At 42.5% G+C, this 16131-nt stretch overlaps 1 protein-coding gene across 16 annotated transcripts in view; it reads left to right on the forward strand.

Annotated features, from left to right (window-relative positions):
* The window catches only part of NCOR2 (nuclear receptor corepressor 2), a 601679-nt gene that overhangs the window by 417896 nt on the left and 167652 nt on the right, over positions 1-16131 (forward strand). For 15 of the 16 annotated variants that reach the window (XM_075322517.1, XM_075322568.1, XM_075322586.1 and 12 more), the window contains exon 17: positions 7288-7350. In XM_075322517.1, the coding sequence (XP_075178632.1) occupies positions 7288-7350 (63 nt within the window). The remainder of the gene's footprint in view (positions 1-7287; positions 7351-16131) is intronic. The other variant, XM_075322532.1, reaches the window with a different exon arrangement.

The raw sequence follows: 16131 nt of genomic DNA on the forward strand, positions 1-16131 counted from the left end.
ATCACTTCCTGCAAAACCACAGGCAGCGATGAGCATTACCGCAGGTAAATCGCAGATATACCGGGGGTATACCGCACATCGTTTGCTACCTGCAGTATACCCCCGGTATTTCGCGATTACATTACAGTGAATGGAGTGAAATACCGGGGGTATTCCGCAGGCACCTGCGGAAAAGAAGTGAGATGCACATTTTTTCAAGAAATTCTGCTCAAAGAATGTTCTTGAGAAAAAAACAGTGTGCGCACAGCTATTTTTTTTTCCCATAGGTTTTGCTGGGAAATGTCTGCAGAAAGATTTCAAACCTTTCTCAAGAAATTTCCACAGCAAAACCGCGGGTAAAAACGCAGTGTGCGCACAGGGTCTTATGTGGGGAACTTATACCCCTGCAACTAGTCAAGGCCCTAATTAGCATAGGGACAGCGAGGTTTATATAAGTCATTTTTTTAAACATTCATATTGGTAAACAGCATTATACACGGCTGGTTCAGCAGGGAATTTGGGCATCCTGGTATGAATGCTGCTGGGTTGGAGGGTATAGGGGACCTGGCAGATTCCCTCTAACTTTCCATTTAATTAATTTTATATTTTGATCTGACTTTTTTGGATATGGCAATTCCAAATCTGCCATTCCTCTAAAGCCCAGCTGCCTCCAGCAGGCCACCAAATGCCATAACAACCCATTGCGCTATTTACATGTTGCGATCAGTGATGTAAATGGGAGCAATATGAGAGCATCTGTTGATGCGGATATAGCCTATGTTTACACATTGCATCTTCTCTAACCACAAAGATGCAGTGTTTTTGACCCCAAAAACCTCACCTGCGGCAAAAGCGTATTAGAAAACGCATGCGTTTTTTACACGTTTTTACCGCATTTAGCCCAATGCATTTTTTTTTTTTTTAAGTCAAATCTATTGACTGGAAGGGCTCAAAAATGCTGGAAAAAAACGCAAAAAGAATGAAGAACATGCTGCATCTTCAAAAACGCAGCCAAGATGCAGACACAAAAAGACAACAAAATAGAAATCTCATAGACTTTGCTGGGGGAAGGAAATGCATGCCTTTTGGTGCATCTGTGTGACCTCAGAAACGCAATGAAAGATGCAGTGTCTGAGCATAGCCATAGCAAGATGTTGGGTGTGTATCTCAGCTGGCATCTCCTGTGTATGTTGCGGGCACCCAGCATGTGACATACTATTACGTCACGTGTTAAGGGTTAGAGGACCTTTCTCTTGCCAGAAAAAAAATTGTTGGAAATGCTGCAGATTCTCCTAAATCTGATGTTTTTCTTTTACCTGCTCCTTTCCATATCTGAGATCTGGTCCCCTCACCGCTGTATGTAAATCTAGTCTTGAGAGTCTGTGTTCGCACTTGCTGTGTTTTTTTTTTTTTTAAAAAAAGTTGCTGCTTTATAGTGTGTGCTTCAAAATTCTGCGTATTTGGACCAAGTAAAAAATACATATTTATGGCAAGTGACAGGTCCTCTTTAAAGGGGGTTGTCTGGCCTCAGGCTACAAGTCTGCAGTAACATAGTGACTTGTGAATCCTCACATCCCATATTCCGCACTGTGAGGATACGCCGCTGCCAGGAGCTGTGGGCACGTGACCGGTTATGTGATCTGTATACATGCGATCACGTGCCGAGTAGATGGTCGGTGCCATGCTTAATGCAAGTGGATTGAGCGAGGCTGCATACAAATCTAGTTGGAATGTTACTGGAGGTATGGAAATTACATACTTACGGTCACGGGACTGACCATCCCAGGTGCCGGCACTGGAGAGCCCTCACAGCGTGGAGTGCGGATGATGTGAGAATTCACTTGCTTATTTTCATGTGAACTATTGATTTTTTAAATAGAAATTAAAAAGACGGTTATACTTTAAGGCCGTCCCAGTCTAAGCGCTCGATTGGTTGCTTCACTGTTGGTTTTTGATGTGAACAGTTTTCCAAAATGGATCTTGTTTCACAGCACCTCTATGGCCTCAGGAAAAAGTCAATAATTTCAGCAAATAAGCTGCTTTTTGAAAACCTCCCGCACATTATTGGGGGTTCTAATGACTGTACAGGAAGGCGAAATACTAAAATAAAAAATAGAACTTGCCGGAGTATTAGTCCAGAGCATCGAATATCAATCACAAAGCAGCTACGCACATCCGTCTCTAAGATGCCAACAAGAGGGAAGAAGCACATTCTGTGCCATCAGACTGCACGCGGGGTTTGTTAGTCTGTCGCTATAGGGTCAATGTGGATAAATTTCTATCCATTCACATAAACGATTATGCCAAAAGAACATTTTTTGGCATAGGTTTCACAATTTCTAATCTATAGACTCCTCATCGGATACGGCAAACACACTGTACAAACATAATGTGGAGAGACCTAGGAGAATTTGAGGGTTTAATGACACATCTTTAAAATCTTTGTAATTCACTTAAGGCCCCGTTACACGCTACAATTTATCTGACGATATGTCGTCGGGGTCACAGTTTCCGTGAAGCACATCCGGCATCGTTAGCGACGTCATTGCGTCTGACACCTATGTGCGACTCCGAACGATCACAAATAGGGTGAAAATCGTTGATTGTTGACACGTCGTTCACTTTCAAAATATTGTTCATCGTTTGGAACGCAGCAAACATATTGGTATGTTTGACACCCTGCAAACGACGAACATCATCCACACGACCGCCTTGGTCACACAATATATCGCTGAACGATTTTGCGTCGCTTGTGCGATTGTTACGTGTGACCGCTAATAAACGACCTATGTACGATCTCGGCAAATCTTAACTACGATCTGGGTGTGTCACGTCGCTACTGAGATCGTCAGATAAATTGTAGCGTGTGAAGCGGCCTTTAGATAAAAATTAAGATAATGTCACTTTTTTTTCCCATTTTTTTTTTTTTAGTAAAAGTGATTTTTGCATATTTTACAAAAAGCACATTAAAAACTGCAGTCAGTAAATATAGCGTAGCTGAGGGCAAACCTTTATAGCTTGTGAGGGATTTGGATAAAGTTGCAGAAGTTTAGTTTTTTTGATTTAATTTAAAGGAATTATCCGGAACCTTGGTTATTTTTTCATACTGGGCTGAAAGCTTACCAACCCGGTGACTCTCCTGCTTCCTTTGACCTCACATCAGCAGCAAGCAGCGCGTTCTCTTCTGGTTATCTCTGTCAATGGGGTGTCTCTGCTGACATCATGCTGATTGACAGCCGCCTCCACGCAGTTAGGCAATGGGGAGATGGATGTCAATCGGCATGACAGTGACACCCCAGCAGAAGAGCGTAAGATAACCAGCTGCTCTGTCAATGTGACGTCACCAGAAGTCAGAGAATTGCCTGCACGAGTGATCCGTGACCGCTCTGAGCCTGCAGAGTTCAGTGCCGGGCATTACAGGGAGGTAGTTAGCAACTACCTGCTGGTAAGTTATTGGCCTCATACAAAAAAATAAACAAAATCCTGGATAACCCCTTTTAAATTCTCACAATGAGTTTTTGGTGCGTTTTTTATGCTTCACCAAATACGCAGCATCTTAGACCATGTGCACACATTGAGTATTTGGTGACTTTTTTTTTACCTTCGTATTTGTAAGCCAAAACCCATGAGTGGGTGATGAATACAGAAGTGGTGCCCGTGTTTCTATTATACTTTCCCTCTGACTGTCCCACTCTTGGTTTTTGCTACAAATACTTAGGGGGAAAAACTTACTAAATACTAAACATGTGCACATGGCCTTACAGTTCAAGGAAAGTGGATTGGATTTATAGGAATCTCGGCGAAAATGCACCAAAAACGTATGTAATTCAAGAACCGCCATCTCCCTTGACAATAGGGAGGAGCTTGAGGCAGAGCTCCGCCCTCTCCATCTACATAGAATCTCATCAGCACCAACTGCCCTCTCCTATCTCAGTAATGGGAAAGACTTCACTGAATACAGATTTTATCTGAGGATTGAGAAGCTTGATAATGACTGATCAATTCTGTCAGAGAAATAAGCAGATTTCTATGATGAGATATATTACAAAGTTGCTTATTTTCATGTGAACTATTGATTTTTAAATAGAAATTAAAAAGACGGTTATACTTTAAGGTCGTCCCAGTCTAAGCGTTTGATTGGTTCCTTCACTGTTGGTTTTTGATGTGAACTGTTTTCCAAAATGGATTTTGTTTCACAGCACCTCTATGGCCTCAGGAAAAAGTCAATAATTTCAGCAAATAAGCTGCTTTTTGAAAACCTCCCGCACATTATTGGGAGTTCTCCTAATGACTGTACAGGAAGGTGAAATACTAAAATAAAAAATAGAACTTGCCGGAGTATTAGTCCAGAGCATCTAAAATCAATCACAAAGCAGCTACGCACATCCGTCTCTAAGACGCCAACAAGAGGGAAGAAAGAGCGTGAAGAAGCACATTCTGTGCCATCAGACTGCACGCAGGGTTTGTTAGTCTGTTGCTATAGGGTCTATGTGGATAAATTACTATCCGTTCACATAAACGATTGCTTTTAAAATTGAACAGAATTAACCAGACCAAAATGCATTTTAAGGAACATAGTAAAATGAAAAAAGTGCTAAAAGCGCTGCTGATTTGTAGAAAAACAAGCAGGTAATATCTTAATAAGCTGCAGCTGATTCTTTCCATCGCTGGTTGTGCCTGATAATTGGACATCCCTCCAAAGTGAGCGCAGTGCTATCCCGCCCGTCTGTCAGTCTTCACCATCTCCCCTTTTACAAGGCCCCCTTCACACATCAGTGATTCTGGTACGTATGTGACAGTTTTTATATGTACCAGAATCACGGAAATACGCAGACCTATTAACATCAATGGGTCTGCACATAGATCAATGATTTTTCACTGACTGTGTCTCCGTGAGGTGTAAACGCGTGTCCGTGTGCTTCACACGGACACATATCTGTTTTTTATGGCATCACTGATGATGAATCACATTATGATGTGATCCGTGAAACACATACCAGAAAAACACCGGCATTGAAAATAAAAAGCATTTTAAACTCAACTGTCTCCAGCGACGCTGTGTTCTGCCTCTGCTCTCCACAGTTTCCTGCCCAGCCAATTACTGGCATGCATATTAATTTATGCAGGCACTGCCGACCCGGAAGCAGCTGCAGAGGTCAGACAGCGGCGTCCGGATGCTGCATCGCGTGACTCTTCAGCACCATGGACAGCAGGAGCAGGGACAGGTGAGTTTATCTCCACATGCAATCATGGATTGCACATGAATGTCTGCACACTGAGGGACACATGCGTTTTTATCACATCAGTGAAAAACGTCTGGTTTTTACTGACGTATAAACAGGCATTAGGGATATTTGAATATGGAGTGCTAGGCCTTTTTATTCTTTTAATTTGTTAAAATGCATTTAAGGCTGTGTTCACATCACACAATGCATTCATGATGTGAGTTCCATTGCAATTTCTTGTAAGGTAGGTAAAATCACCACGTTTTTACAAGGTATTTGGAAAATTGAATAAAAAAATGCATCTGGAACAACACATGAGAGCTCTTGTTATGGGGAGGTCACATCAAGTTGTAGTTTTTTTTTTTCTTCAATCTATTTGTTTCTGCATGAAAAAAATATAGGCTATTTCCAGAAAGCTGCAGCAGAACTTGTGCATATTCTTGTAGCATTTTTTACTCTTTTTTTTTTTTTTTTTTCCCCCTCCTAAGTCACCTTGTTTTCGATAGAGAAAAACAGCAGTAAAATGCTAAAATATACATGCTGGTTTTTATGATACTAATTTTGCTCTTAGGCCTCATTCAGACTTTCGTTTTTTCCACATACATGAAAACTGGACTGATTTTTTTTCTCTCTTATTTGCTTTATGGGGGGGGGGGATCAATCAGACTTTGATCATTGTGGTCAGTGTCAAATTATTATCTCCTTCTCCATTCATTCACGGGCCATGTCAGTCCATGGCCCGTGTGAATCAGACCACACCATCCCTTTTTTTATGGTCTCAGACCTGCCTCGGCAATTTTGATCCGACATTCCAGATAAAACTTGGACAGCTCTTCACAATTTTCCTTTTGATGAGACCAGTGCACAAATAATGACGGACTTGTGAATGGCCCTATGGAATATCACAGTCCGGATGCTATCCGTGCAAACCATTACTAGTGCTCGTATGCACAAATCGGACATGTGAATGAGGCCATGCTGTATCTAAAAAATGCTACCGCAAGAAAACAGCCACAAATCAGTTTTATGTTCACACAGATTAACCCATGAACAATTCAGACAAGCGCCAAGTGACCACCCGACTCCCAACAGCTCACAATCTACTTTTTAGTGCATCATTAGACCTGTGTCAAGACACAAACTGAACTTGGGACTTTTTTTTAAAATGTTTCCTATACAATCCTGGTGTCATTCCCTTTAATCCAGTTTACTGAGAATTGTATGTTTTGTATATCTACCTGATCAATGACTTTTTAATAGAATGTTCTATTCATGACTAATTAATGAATACACAAGAAAGCCATCTGTTGCTGTGTTAGACTTTACTATCTGTGCTGCAGTGGCGTTCTGCGGCTGTGTAATGTGGGTGCGGGGTTTCTTCTCCATCGCAGTATGGCAGACATACGCTGCTGGTGTCCTATCTCTTACCATCTTGTGGCTGTGGGGAATCTCATAAAACAAAATTACTTGTGATGTGCCCATGAGAGGTGCCAACTGAAATCTTGTGCGGTGAACTGTAAATGATGTGCCTTCATGTCCCCCTAAGGGCCAGGCCTAATAGTTGTCGGAGGTTTGCAGCGACAGACTCTCTGCATGAAGAGCACTGCTATTTTTAATTGTCTGTGCAACTTTCCCCCCTTCTTGTCCCATGTTTGTCCTTTATGTGAACTGTTCATGTTTTATCGTAGTCCAATCAGTGCAGTACTCTAAGTACCCGCAACCCATCGCTCTCTTTCATGGGCCATTAGAAGTGGAATGGTAGCAAATGTTTTCAGCCTGAGAAACTGAATTTCTACAATGCACACTGGCAAGAACGTCTAGCACTTGAAGCCCCCGGATTACATTATGTAGTCAATACTTGACCTGGGACTACTGCCCTGCATCATGCTCCACCTCCATCAGGAGCAGGTCTTGAAATGTAGATACCTTCACTGCTAACGATGTAGTATGCCCCTCTGGCATTCAATGGCTACAGTTTCATATAACCTTGTTGTGTGTAGGTATAAGACAGCGGCACATATGACAGTGCTCCTTGGTTTTTAGTTTTGGTTATCTGAAATATTCCTTCATTTTGTTTTTGCAGCAGCTATGGAAATGAATGAAAGCTCGCGGTGGACTGAAGAGGAAATGGAAACCGCGAAGAAAGGTAAGAGGACTTCTTTTATGGTGAATGTAGGGTCTCTACCTTCTGTAACTCTTTCCCATCCGGGCTTCTTACTAACGATAATGTGCTGTCTGCTGTATGTAGGAGGTGAGGCCTTGCTAATCACATAAGGTCCAATATTGGAATACACTCACTTGTGTTTCACTCACTAGTTTACCTGTATGTCTAAAGCGACCGCGTCACTAGCAGTCTCATACGTTTGTGTATATCTAAAGCATCCACGTCATCACCAGTCTCATAAGTTAGCTGTATGACTAAAGCATCATTATCAATGACAATATCTTGAGTTACCTGTATGTCTAAAGCAACCGGGTCGCTAACCGTCTCATGCATTAATTGTATGTCCAAAACATCGCTAATAGTCTCATGAGTTACCTGTATGTCTAGAGTGTCCATGTCCCGAACTCTCTCATAACTTACCTATATGCATAAGGCTACCTTCCTACAATGAGATTTTAGTGGGTTTTTGACGCTGCGTGTTTTCACTGGGACAGAAATGCAGTATCATTCAAACATAAAGATAAAAAATGTATTGTTATGGTGAAGAATCAACAAGTGGGACACAATTGTGAAGTTGAACGAAATTTATTGCTTATTTTAAACTTAAAATAAAATACTGAAAAGTGGGGCGTGCAATAATATTCGTCCCCTTTACTTTCAGTGCAGCAAACTCACTCCAGAAGTTCATTGAGTATCTCGAATGATCCAATGTTGTCCTAAATAACTGACTGATGATGATAAATATAAGCCACCTGTGTTTAATCAAGTCTTCGTATCAATGCACCTGCTCTGTGATAGTCTGTGTTCTGTTTAAAGCGCAGAGAACATCATGAATACCAAGGAACACAACAGGCAGGTCCGTGATACTGTTGTGGAGAAGTTTAAAGTCGCATTTGGTTACAAAAAGATTTCCACAACTTTAAACATCCCAAGAAGCACTGTGCAAGCAATAATATTGAAATGGAAGGAGTATCCTACCACTGCAAATCTACCAAGACCCAGCCGTCCCTCAACACTTTCATCTCAAACAAGGAGAAGACTGATCAGATATGCAGCCAAGAGGCCCATGATCACTCTTGATGAACTGCAGAGATCTCCAGCTGAGGTAGGAGAGTCTGTCCATAGGACAACAATCAGTCATACACTGCACATATCTGGCCTTTATGGAAGAGTGGCAAGAAGAAAGCCATTTCTCAAAGGTATCCATAAAAAATGTAGTTTAAAGTTTGCCACAAGCCACCTGGGAGACACACCAAACATGTGCAAGAAGGTGCCTTGGTCAGATGAAACCAAAATCAATCTTTTTGGGCCCAATTCCAAACAATATGTTTGGCATAAAAGCAACACAGCTCATCACCCTGAACACACCATCCCCACTGTCAAACATGGTAGTGACAGCATCATGGTTTGGGCCTGCTTTTGTTCAGCAGGGACAGGGAAGATGGTTAAAATTGATGGGAAGATGGATGGAACCAAATACAGGACCATTCTTGAAGAAAACCTGTTGGAGTCTGCAAAAGACCTGAGACTGGGACAGAGATTTGTCTTCCAACAAGACAATGTTCACAAACATAAAGCAAAATCTACAATGGAATGGTTCACAAATAAACGTATCCAGGTGTTGGAATAGCCAAGTCAAAGTCCAGACCTGAATCCAATCAAGAATCTGTGGAAAGAGCTGAAAACTGCTGTTCACAAACGCTCTCTATCCAACCTCACTCAGCTCGAGCTATTTACAAAGGAAGAATGGGCAAGAATTTCAGTCTTTTGATGTACAAAACTGATAGACACATACCCCAAGTGACTTGCAACTGTAATCGCAGCAAAAGTTGGCGCTACGAAGTATTAACTTAAAGGAGACGAATAATATTGCACGCCCCACTTTTCAGTTATTTATTTTTTAAAAAAGCTTAAAATAAGCAATACATTTCATTAAACTTCACAATTGTGTCCCACTTGTTGTTGATTCTTCACCATAACATTAAAATTTTTATCTTTATGTTTGAAGCCTGAAATGTGGGAAAAAGTTGAAAAATTCAAGGGGGTCGAATACTTTTGCAAGGCACTGTAAGGGCATAAATTTTGTAATTTAAAAATTCACCAAAATTTCATTAGTGGGAATATAACCGCCCTAAAACGTCCGCGTCACTGAGTCACATGACTTCTCTGTCAGTAAAGCGTCCGTGTCCCAAAGTCTCATGAATACCCGTGTCAGTAAAGCGTCAACGTCACTAACAGTCTCATGCGTTACCTGTGTCAGTTAAGAGTCTGTGTGAAATTCTCATGACTTACCTGTGTCAGTAAAGTAACTGTGTCATTAAGTCTCATGACTTACCTGTGTCAGTAAAGCGTCTGTGTCAAATTCTCATGACTTACCTGTGTCAGTAAAGCGTCTGTGTCAAATTCTCATGACTTACCTGTGTCAGTTAAGCGTCTGTGTGAAATTCTCATGACTTACCTGTGTCCGTAAAGTAACTGTGTCATTAAGTCTCATGACTTACCTGTGTCAGTAAAGCGTCCGCGTCACTAACTGTCTCAGCCACGAGACATTCTTCAGGTATATTTCACCGCCTCGCACCTCCGAGAATTATGTAATTGGTTCATGAATTGTTGACGATTATAATTATAACGTGATCGCAGCTTTTACCAAGTGTTATAGCTAGAGTTTTCCACTTTATCACTGCGACCTGAGCGGCTTTGTTCCGGTGATACTCAGCAGCTGAAGGCTAGCGCTATATTTTCAATACCGATTGCTTTCTTTCAATGTGAGGAGTGTTATTAAAAGATCAAGGTTGGCTTGTGTGGTTTTTTCCGCTCACAATATACCAGAACACAAAGCCATTCACTGGCAGTTTCAAGGTTGCTTTATGGCAGAAATGTGTTTGTGAACCTGGTCTCACAGAGACGCCGCTCGTCTTGTGTGGATCTCTATGTAAATAATGGATGACTCTACCAAATTTGTGTTGTCTGCATTGGTTTCAGGAAATCCATGCATGCCTTGAAACTGAATATTTCATGAGAATTTCAAATGTAACACCAAGCAGAGCTGAGTACTGTAACTGATCCTCCTCCCACGCTCGGAAAGTATGGAGCGCTTTTATTCTTTACCATATGTTGCTTCCATTTGGTCAATGGCAAGGGTTAATGCTTCCTGGCTTTGTCAGGTGTCATCACTGATAGTTTCAGAATGAGGATCTTAGCGACAGAGCTGGCAAGCAAGGCTGCATTGATTTCATAAGTCGTATACAGGCGGGGTGAAAGAATTTGAGCAGGACGTGATCGGCGGCTGAGAGGGGCCAGGTAACACTACGGCAGCACCTATTACCTGCAATCTCTACTTGTGTTATTTATTTCATTCTCGCACATGCTTCCTGCAGATTTCTGTATTGTTTTATTCCTCTGTGGTGTCTAGTCATGGACTAATATCTGCCAACACTGTTGTCGTGGTCTGCTGTCTACATATACATGTGATTCACTTATACCAAGTATTGTTATGCCACAATGTGGTGATGAAATTGGTAACCTGAACAGTCATGATCGTATTTACCAAAACTGCAATATTCCAATACAGGTAAAGTCAAATAGAAAACCTATATCTAATTTTATTGTGGAAAGAGGACCTGTCACTTATGATGAATGTCATTTTCTTACCTGGCATAAATGCTGCCGTTTACCTGAAGTTTGCATTCTTTTTTTTTTTCACTCCGATGCCTGCCCATTTGAAGGGAATCTGTCACCAGGTTTTTGCCATCTAATCTGAGAGCAGCATAATGTAGAGGCAGAGATCCTGATTCCAGCACGGTGTCACTTACTGGGCTGCTTAGTGTAGTTTTGATAGAATCACGGTTTAATCAGCAGTAGATTATTATTACAGGACTACTTGGACTGCTGCCAGATAGTCCAGCATATTCATGAGTTCTGTATAACTGCTAGATCTGCAGCAGAGAAAACATTGATTTTATCAAAATGACCGCAAACAGCTCAGTAAGTGACACATCGCTGGAATCAGGGTCTCTGCCCCTACATTATGCTGCTCTCAGATGTGGAAGCAAAAACCTAGTGACAGATTCCCTTTAAAGACTTAACTCCCTCTCTTCCATTTTGCTTCCTATATGTAAATCTAGTCATGTTATCTAAGGGGGTGTGATCCACCCCTTTTATCTGTGGGTGTCTTCTTGAACATCACACCCTATTATCAAGGAAAAAGGTTGATATCTCTGTATCACATAGGGACAGATGCAAAAAAAAAAAATGACAATTCCACATTTTGGGAAACACTAGACATAGTAATAAGTATTTAAAGGGGTATTCCCATCTACAAGATTATATCTCAATATGTTGTAGGTGTAATAATAAGAATATTAGCAAATGCCTCCAATTTGAAATGTAGTATAGTTCTCCTGATAAGCTGTCTTTTACCTCATGTGCAGGGCATTGTAGTAGCTTAGGTATCCAAGCTTACATGCATGGCTGTCCACTTGGATACCTAAGCTACTGTAATGCACTGCACATAAGGTAAGTGACATAGCTTTTCAGAAGAACTATACAACATTTCTAATTGGGGGTATTTGCTAATATTCTTATTACATCTACTACATATTAGGATAGGATCTTGGAGATGGGAATACCCCTTTAAGTTAAGCAGAAAATGTAGTGGCCCTGATGGCTTGTTAGACTACAGCATTTTTTGTACGATCCTGCTAGTCTTGTAAAAGAAAGGAGTTATTCTCATTCTGAACTTTTCCATATTTAGCGGGTGGTCGATGGAAGCCCTGCCCATTTAGTAGGAGCCTCCCCCTCACGGTAGAGCGGGGGGAGGCTCCTGGTGCAGTTACAGCCACACACAGCACAGTAAGGAGGTGGAGGGCCATGACTGATCTCCTGAAACACACAGAAGCGTTCTTTTACATATATTTCTGTTTTAAATGTAATATGACGTGACTAATAATAAGGGGTACAGAGGTTGTTCTCTTGCTCAGCACCTACCAGAAGACAGGGTAGTAGGATTGCCCTGATAAAGACTTCTTATTGGGGCCCTGGAGCTTAATATAATGACTTACCACCTTTAGGTGACAGCAGAAATAGCTGGATTTTCTGGATACAAAGTTAATTGGATATGGGAGAGAACCTCTTTTAAAAATGTTCAGATATCAGAAGAATAAGGCTATGTGCGCACGTTGCATAGTGTCCATGTTGAAAATTCTGCAGTGATTTGGCAGTGCGTGTGCGCCTCAAATCGCTGCAGGAACAATGCGTAATGGATGCAGTGTGTCTGCAGAATAGATGCCGATGTCATGCGTTCTGGATGCTGCCTCTCCCATAGACAGAGTGGGACCAAAGCACACGAAATAAGTGACATATTGCTTGTTTGAGCACAGCGATTTGGATCAAAATGTCAGCATGTAAATCGCTGCGCTCTCTAACGCAACGTGCGGATGGATTATGCACAATCTTCATAGATTGTGCTGGGGGCGCATGCGTTTACGCTGTAGTGTAATACGCAGCGTAAACGCATGAAATTACGCAATGTGCGCACACAGCCTTATAGTATTTAATTGGCTTTCTATAAAACACTTCCTATCTTGAATATGGCACTAAATGTATTACCTTTATTGTGCATAATGTGCAGTGTACCAAATCTGTGTGCTGCACTCCGCCGATATAAATGGAGAGTATCGATCTTTACCTAGAATCCCAATGACTTCATGTAGGTAAATGCTATACCGATATTGTCACTCTGTAATCTGTGAGAGGCGCTGCACCATGAATATTCCCAGAGTAGAACAGCTCCCCCAAATAGAAACATGTCTTCTGTTATGTGATGTTCTCGAGAGCAGATGACTTGTGAAATGTGATGAGTAACACGGCACCTCCGAGAACACGGCAGTCTGTGGAGGGATCATAGTATTGGCAAGTCGTCTCATACACAAACACCCTGATGTGTAGAATAAACAGCGACAGCTCCGAGGAAAGTGCTGCTGGCTTCTCTCAGATCTCACACAATACTATTCTAGGTAGAAATCCACCCTGGCCACTTGTGTATAAGGCATTCGTGCTGTACCTGCATTTGTACAAGGGACCTGTCAGCTGAGTCATGCTGCCATAAACCTCAGGCAGCATTAATTAGAGCCTGTCTGCACCATTACAGCCACGATTCTTTTTCTTTGGAATGCTCTGGCATGTTAGAAAAAATATGGTTGTAGGCCAGGGACTACTAACAGAGATGAGACTAGTTGTCAGCCATTGCCTGGGCAGATTCTCCCCACACTGTTTGAGGTGAGTATTAGGTCTCTCCTGTGTGTATACATAGGGAGAGTCCTGTCAATCACCTGGAGTGGTGCTGGGAAAATGGCTATAATTGATGGTGGACTAGACTCATCCTGCTTCTAGTCCCTGGTAGGCTCTTCCAACTATTGCTGTAGTGTTTCAACCAAACTCCAATTCCTGCTGCCTGTGGTTTGGACCGCACAAGTTATTTGACAAGTTCCCTTTAATGAAGGAGTGAGCAAGACGTAGTAGTTACTGGGTATCGCGTTTATAAAGTGTAAACCTACTTGTACTTGTTGCTTACCATTCTGACAGTCGTAAAGGACACTCTTGGCATCCGTCTGGTGAATAGGATCTATGGCTACATTCAGCATGTGTGCTAGGAGCTTTCCAGATGCATATGCCAAACACATTCAGTGTGTTGTGAACACAGCATAAATCATACTTTGACTTTTTAGAGCCACAGTCTGCAGGATCTTCCTATAATCTGTTTAAAGGTAACCAACCAGCAGGATTTTCATATATAAAGTAAAGCCAGAGCTATACTGGTGCTGGGATGCTGAATGTAAGCATACCTTTTGTTTACAGATTGGAGGTTTTGTTTCAGAAATATGTGCAAGTAAAGTTCCAGAAATGCCTTCCAATTTGATTAACTGAAAAATAAGGAGCGCTGATAGTGTAATACCAACAGATCAGTGAGGTAGATCAGGGAAAATACACTCACCTGAAAAGGTTGTGATAGTCACAACCACTGATAGAGCATAGGATGATGGCGTTTGCAGCCCCACGTGGATGTGCATACAAATCAGAGTGAAGAGGGGGTTAATGCCGTGCATCAGCCAAAATGAAGATGTAGCACGTTGATGTTCTAAACGTATTCTTTTATTCCATCGGTCTACGCGTTTCGAGGATATACCTCTTCTTCAGGACCAGTGCATCAACATAGTATCTATCATTGCAATTTGATTGACAGATGCAATAGAAAGGGAATATGTAGGTCGGGGGTCTTGCTTTCTATTCCTGCCCCTGTCTGCCTGCCTGGCCTTCTTCCCCTTATCGCTATCATAGATGTTAATTCAGGCACAGACAGACAAATAAAGCCTTAATAGATAACAAGATGTGACCTACGTATTCCCTTCCTCTTGCACCTGTCAATCAAATAGCAATGCATTGCTGGAACTTTACTTGCAGCACATATTTCTGAAATAAAACATCCAGTCTCTAAATAAAAGGTACCATAGCAACCATTGGCTCCATGCGATCGCGTCATGGGGCCTCTGATGGCGGCAGGTAACATGCGGTCTAAGAGCTTAACAGGCGTGGGTGGATTACAGATCTGTAGCACCCACAGGGCAAGGGGTTAAACGTATTCGTCGCCGAGCCGGTGATGTCGGGTCTGGGGATGTCAAAGGTGGCCCTTGCCCGGTTTCGTTTCCTATGAGGTGTACAATAAAAGGGGATGATGAAGGATGGTGGAATAATAATTTGTCTCGTGACTCCACCTGTAGTACACGGTCAGGGATTAGCTGCCGCTGTGGGTAATGTCCTCCGGGGCTGGTGGTCCTGCTCCCAACAGGTGGAGCGGACCCTGGGGTAGATGATGGAGGTTGTAGTCGTGGCCGTTGGCGCCAAAACGCGGGGTGACGACGCCGGCACTTAGAGCCTGAATCAGCTGCTGCGGTTCCAGGTCTTTTTACTCACAGTTCAAGTGCTACCTCAGGGTATTGGTATCTGCCGTGATGGGCCCCAGCCGATCTCTGATAAGTTGGAGATAGGAAAGGGTATTTCCAAATACCGGTGGCTAAGGGTTGCCCCTGTGGAAGTGAGGAACCCGGGCTAAGCTTCTCGCTCCAAGCCATAGGCTCCGTGAAGAAGAAAGAAAGAAGTTGGTGTTGTGTTGCCAGAACTGTAGTCCCGACTTGACTGAAGTTTGTGTCAGAATTGCTCTTACTTCTACCTTAAGTGGTGCCTGCCTTCCAGGTGGTTGTCCTAGTGACCGGGAAAGTCCCATGCATCATGATGGCCACCCCACAGCCTACTCTATTCAAGTCCCCAGTGGAGGGATATCTAAGCTGTATGTAAGGTGAAATGTGGAAACACCGGTGATTAACCCCCTCCTTACCCGAGATGAATACTGCACCCTAAGTGAGGTGCAGTACCCTGTGGTGACCAAAGCCCCAGGGGTGCCAAAAGATCAACTCGCGCCTGTTAGCCACATATTTCTGCTGTTCAAATCAGCAGGGATCACCGCCGGCTCACCACAGCACATGGCGGTGATTATCCCGACATGACTTAGGACATACCAGTACATCCTCGGTCGTGAAGGGGTTAAACCAGGGGTCTCAAACTCGACTGGGTGTATGGGCCGCACAGAGGAAAAAAAATAATTTGGGGGGCTGCATTCTTTGCAGGACAAAGTGACATTTTTATTGGTACCATATTATTTTTTTTATTTACACACCTTTTGGATCACTGGTTTTGAACATTTTTCACTTG

This window comes from Anomaloglossus baeobatrachus, chromosome 1, assembly GCF_048569485.1.
Source record: "Anomaloglossus baeobatrachus isolate aAnoBae1 chromosome 1, aAnoBae1.hap1, whole genome shotgun sequence".
NCBI classification, from domain to species: Eukaryota; Metazoa; Chordata; class Amphibia; order Anura; family Aromobatidae; genus Anomaloglossus; species Anomaloglossus baeobatrachus.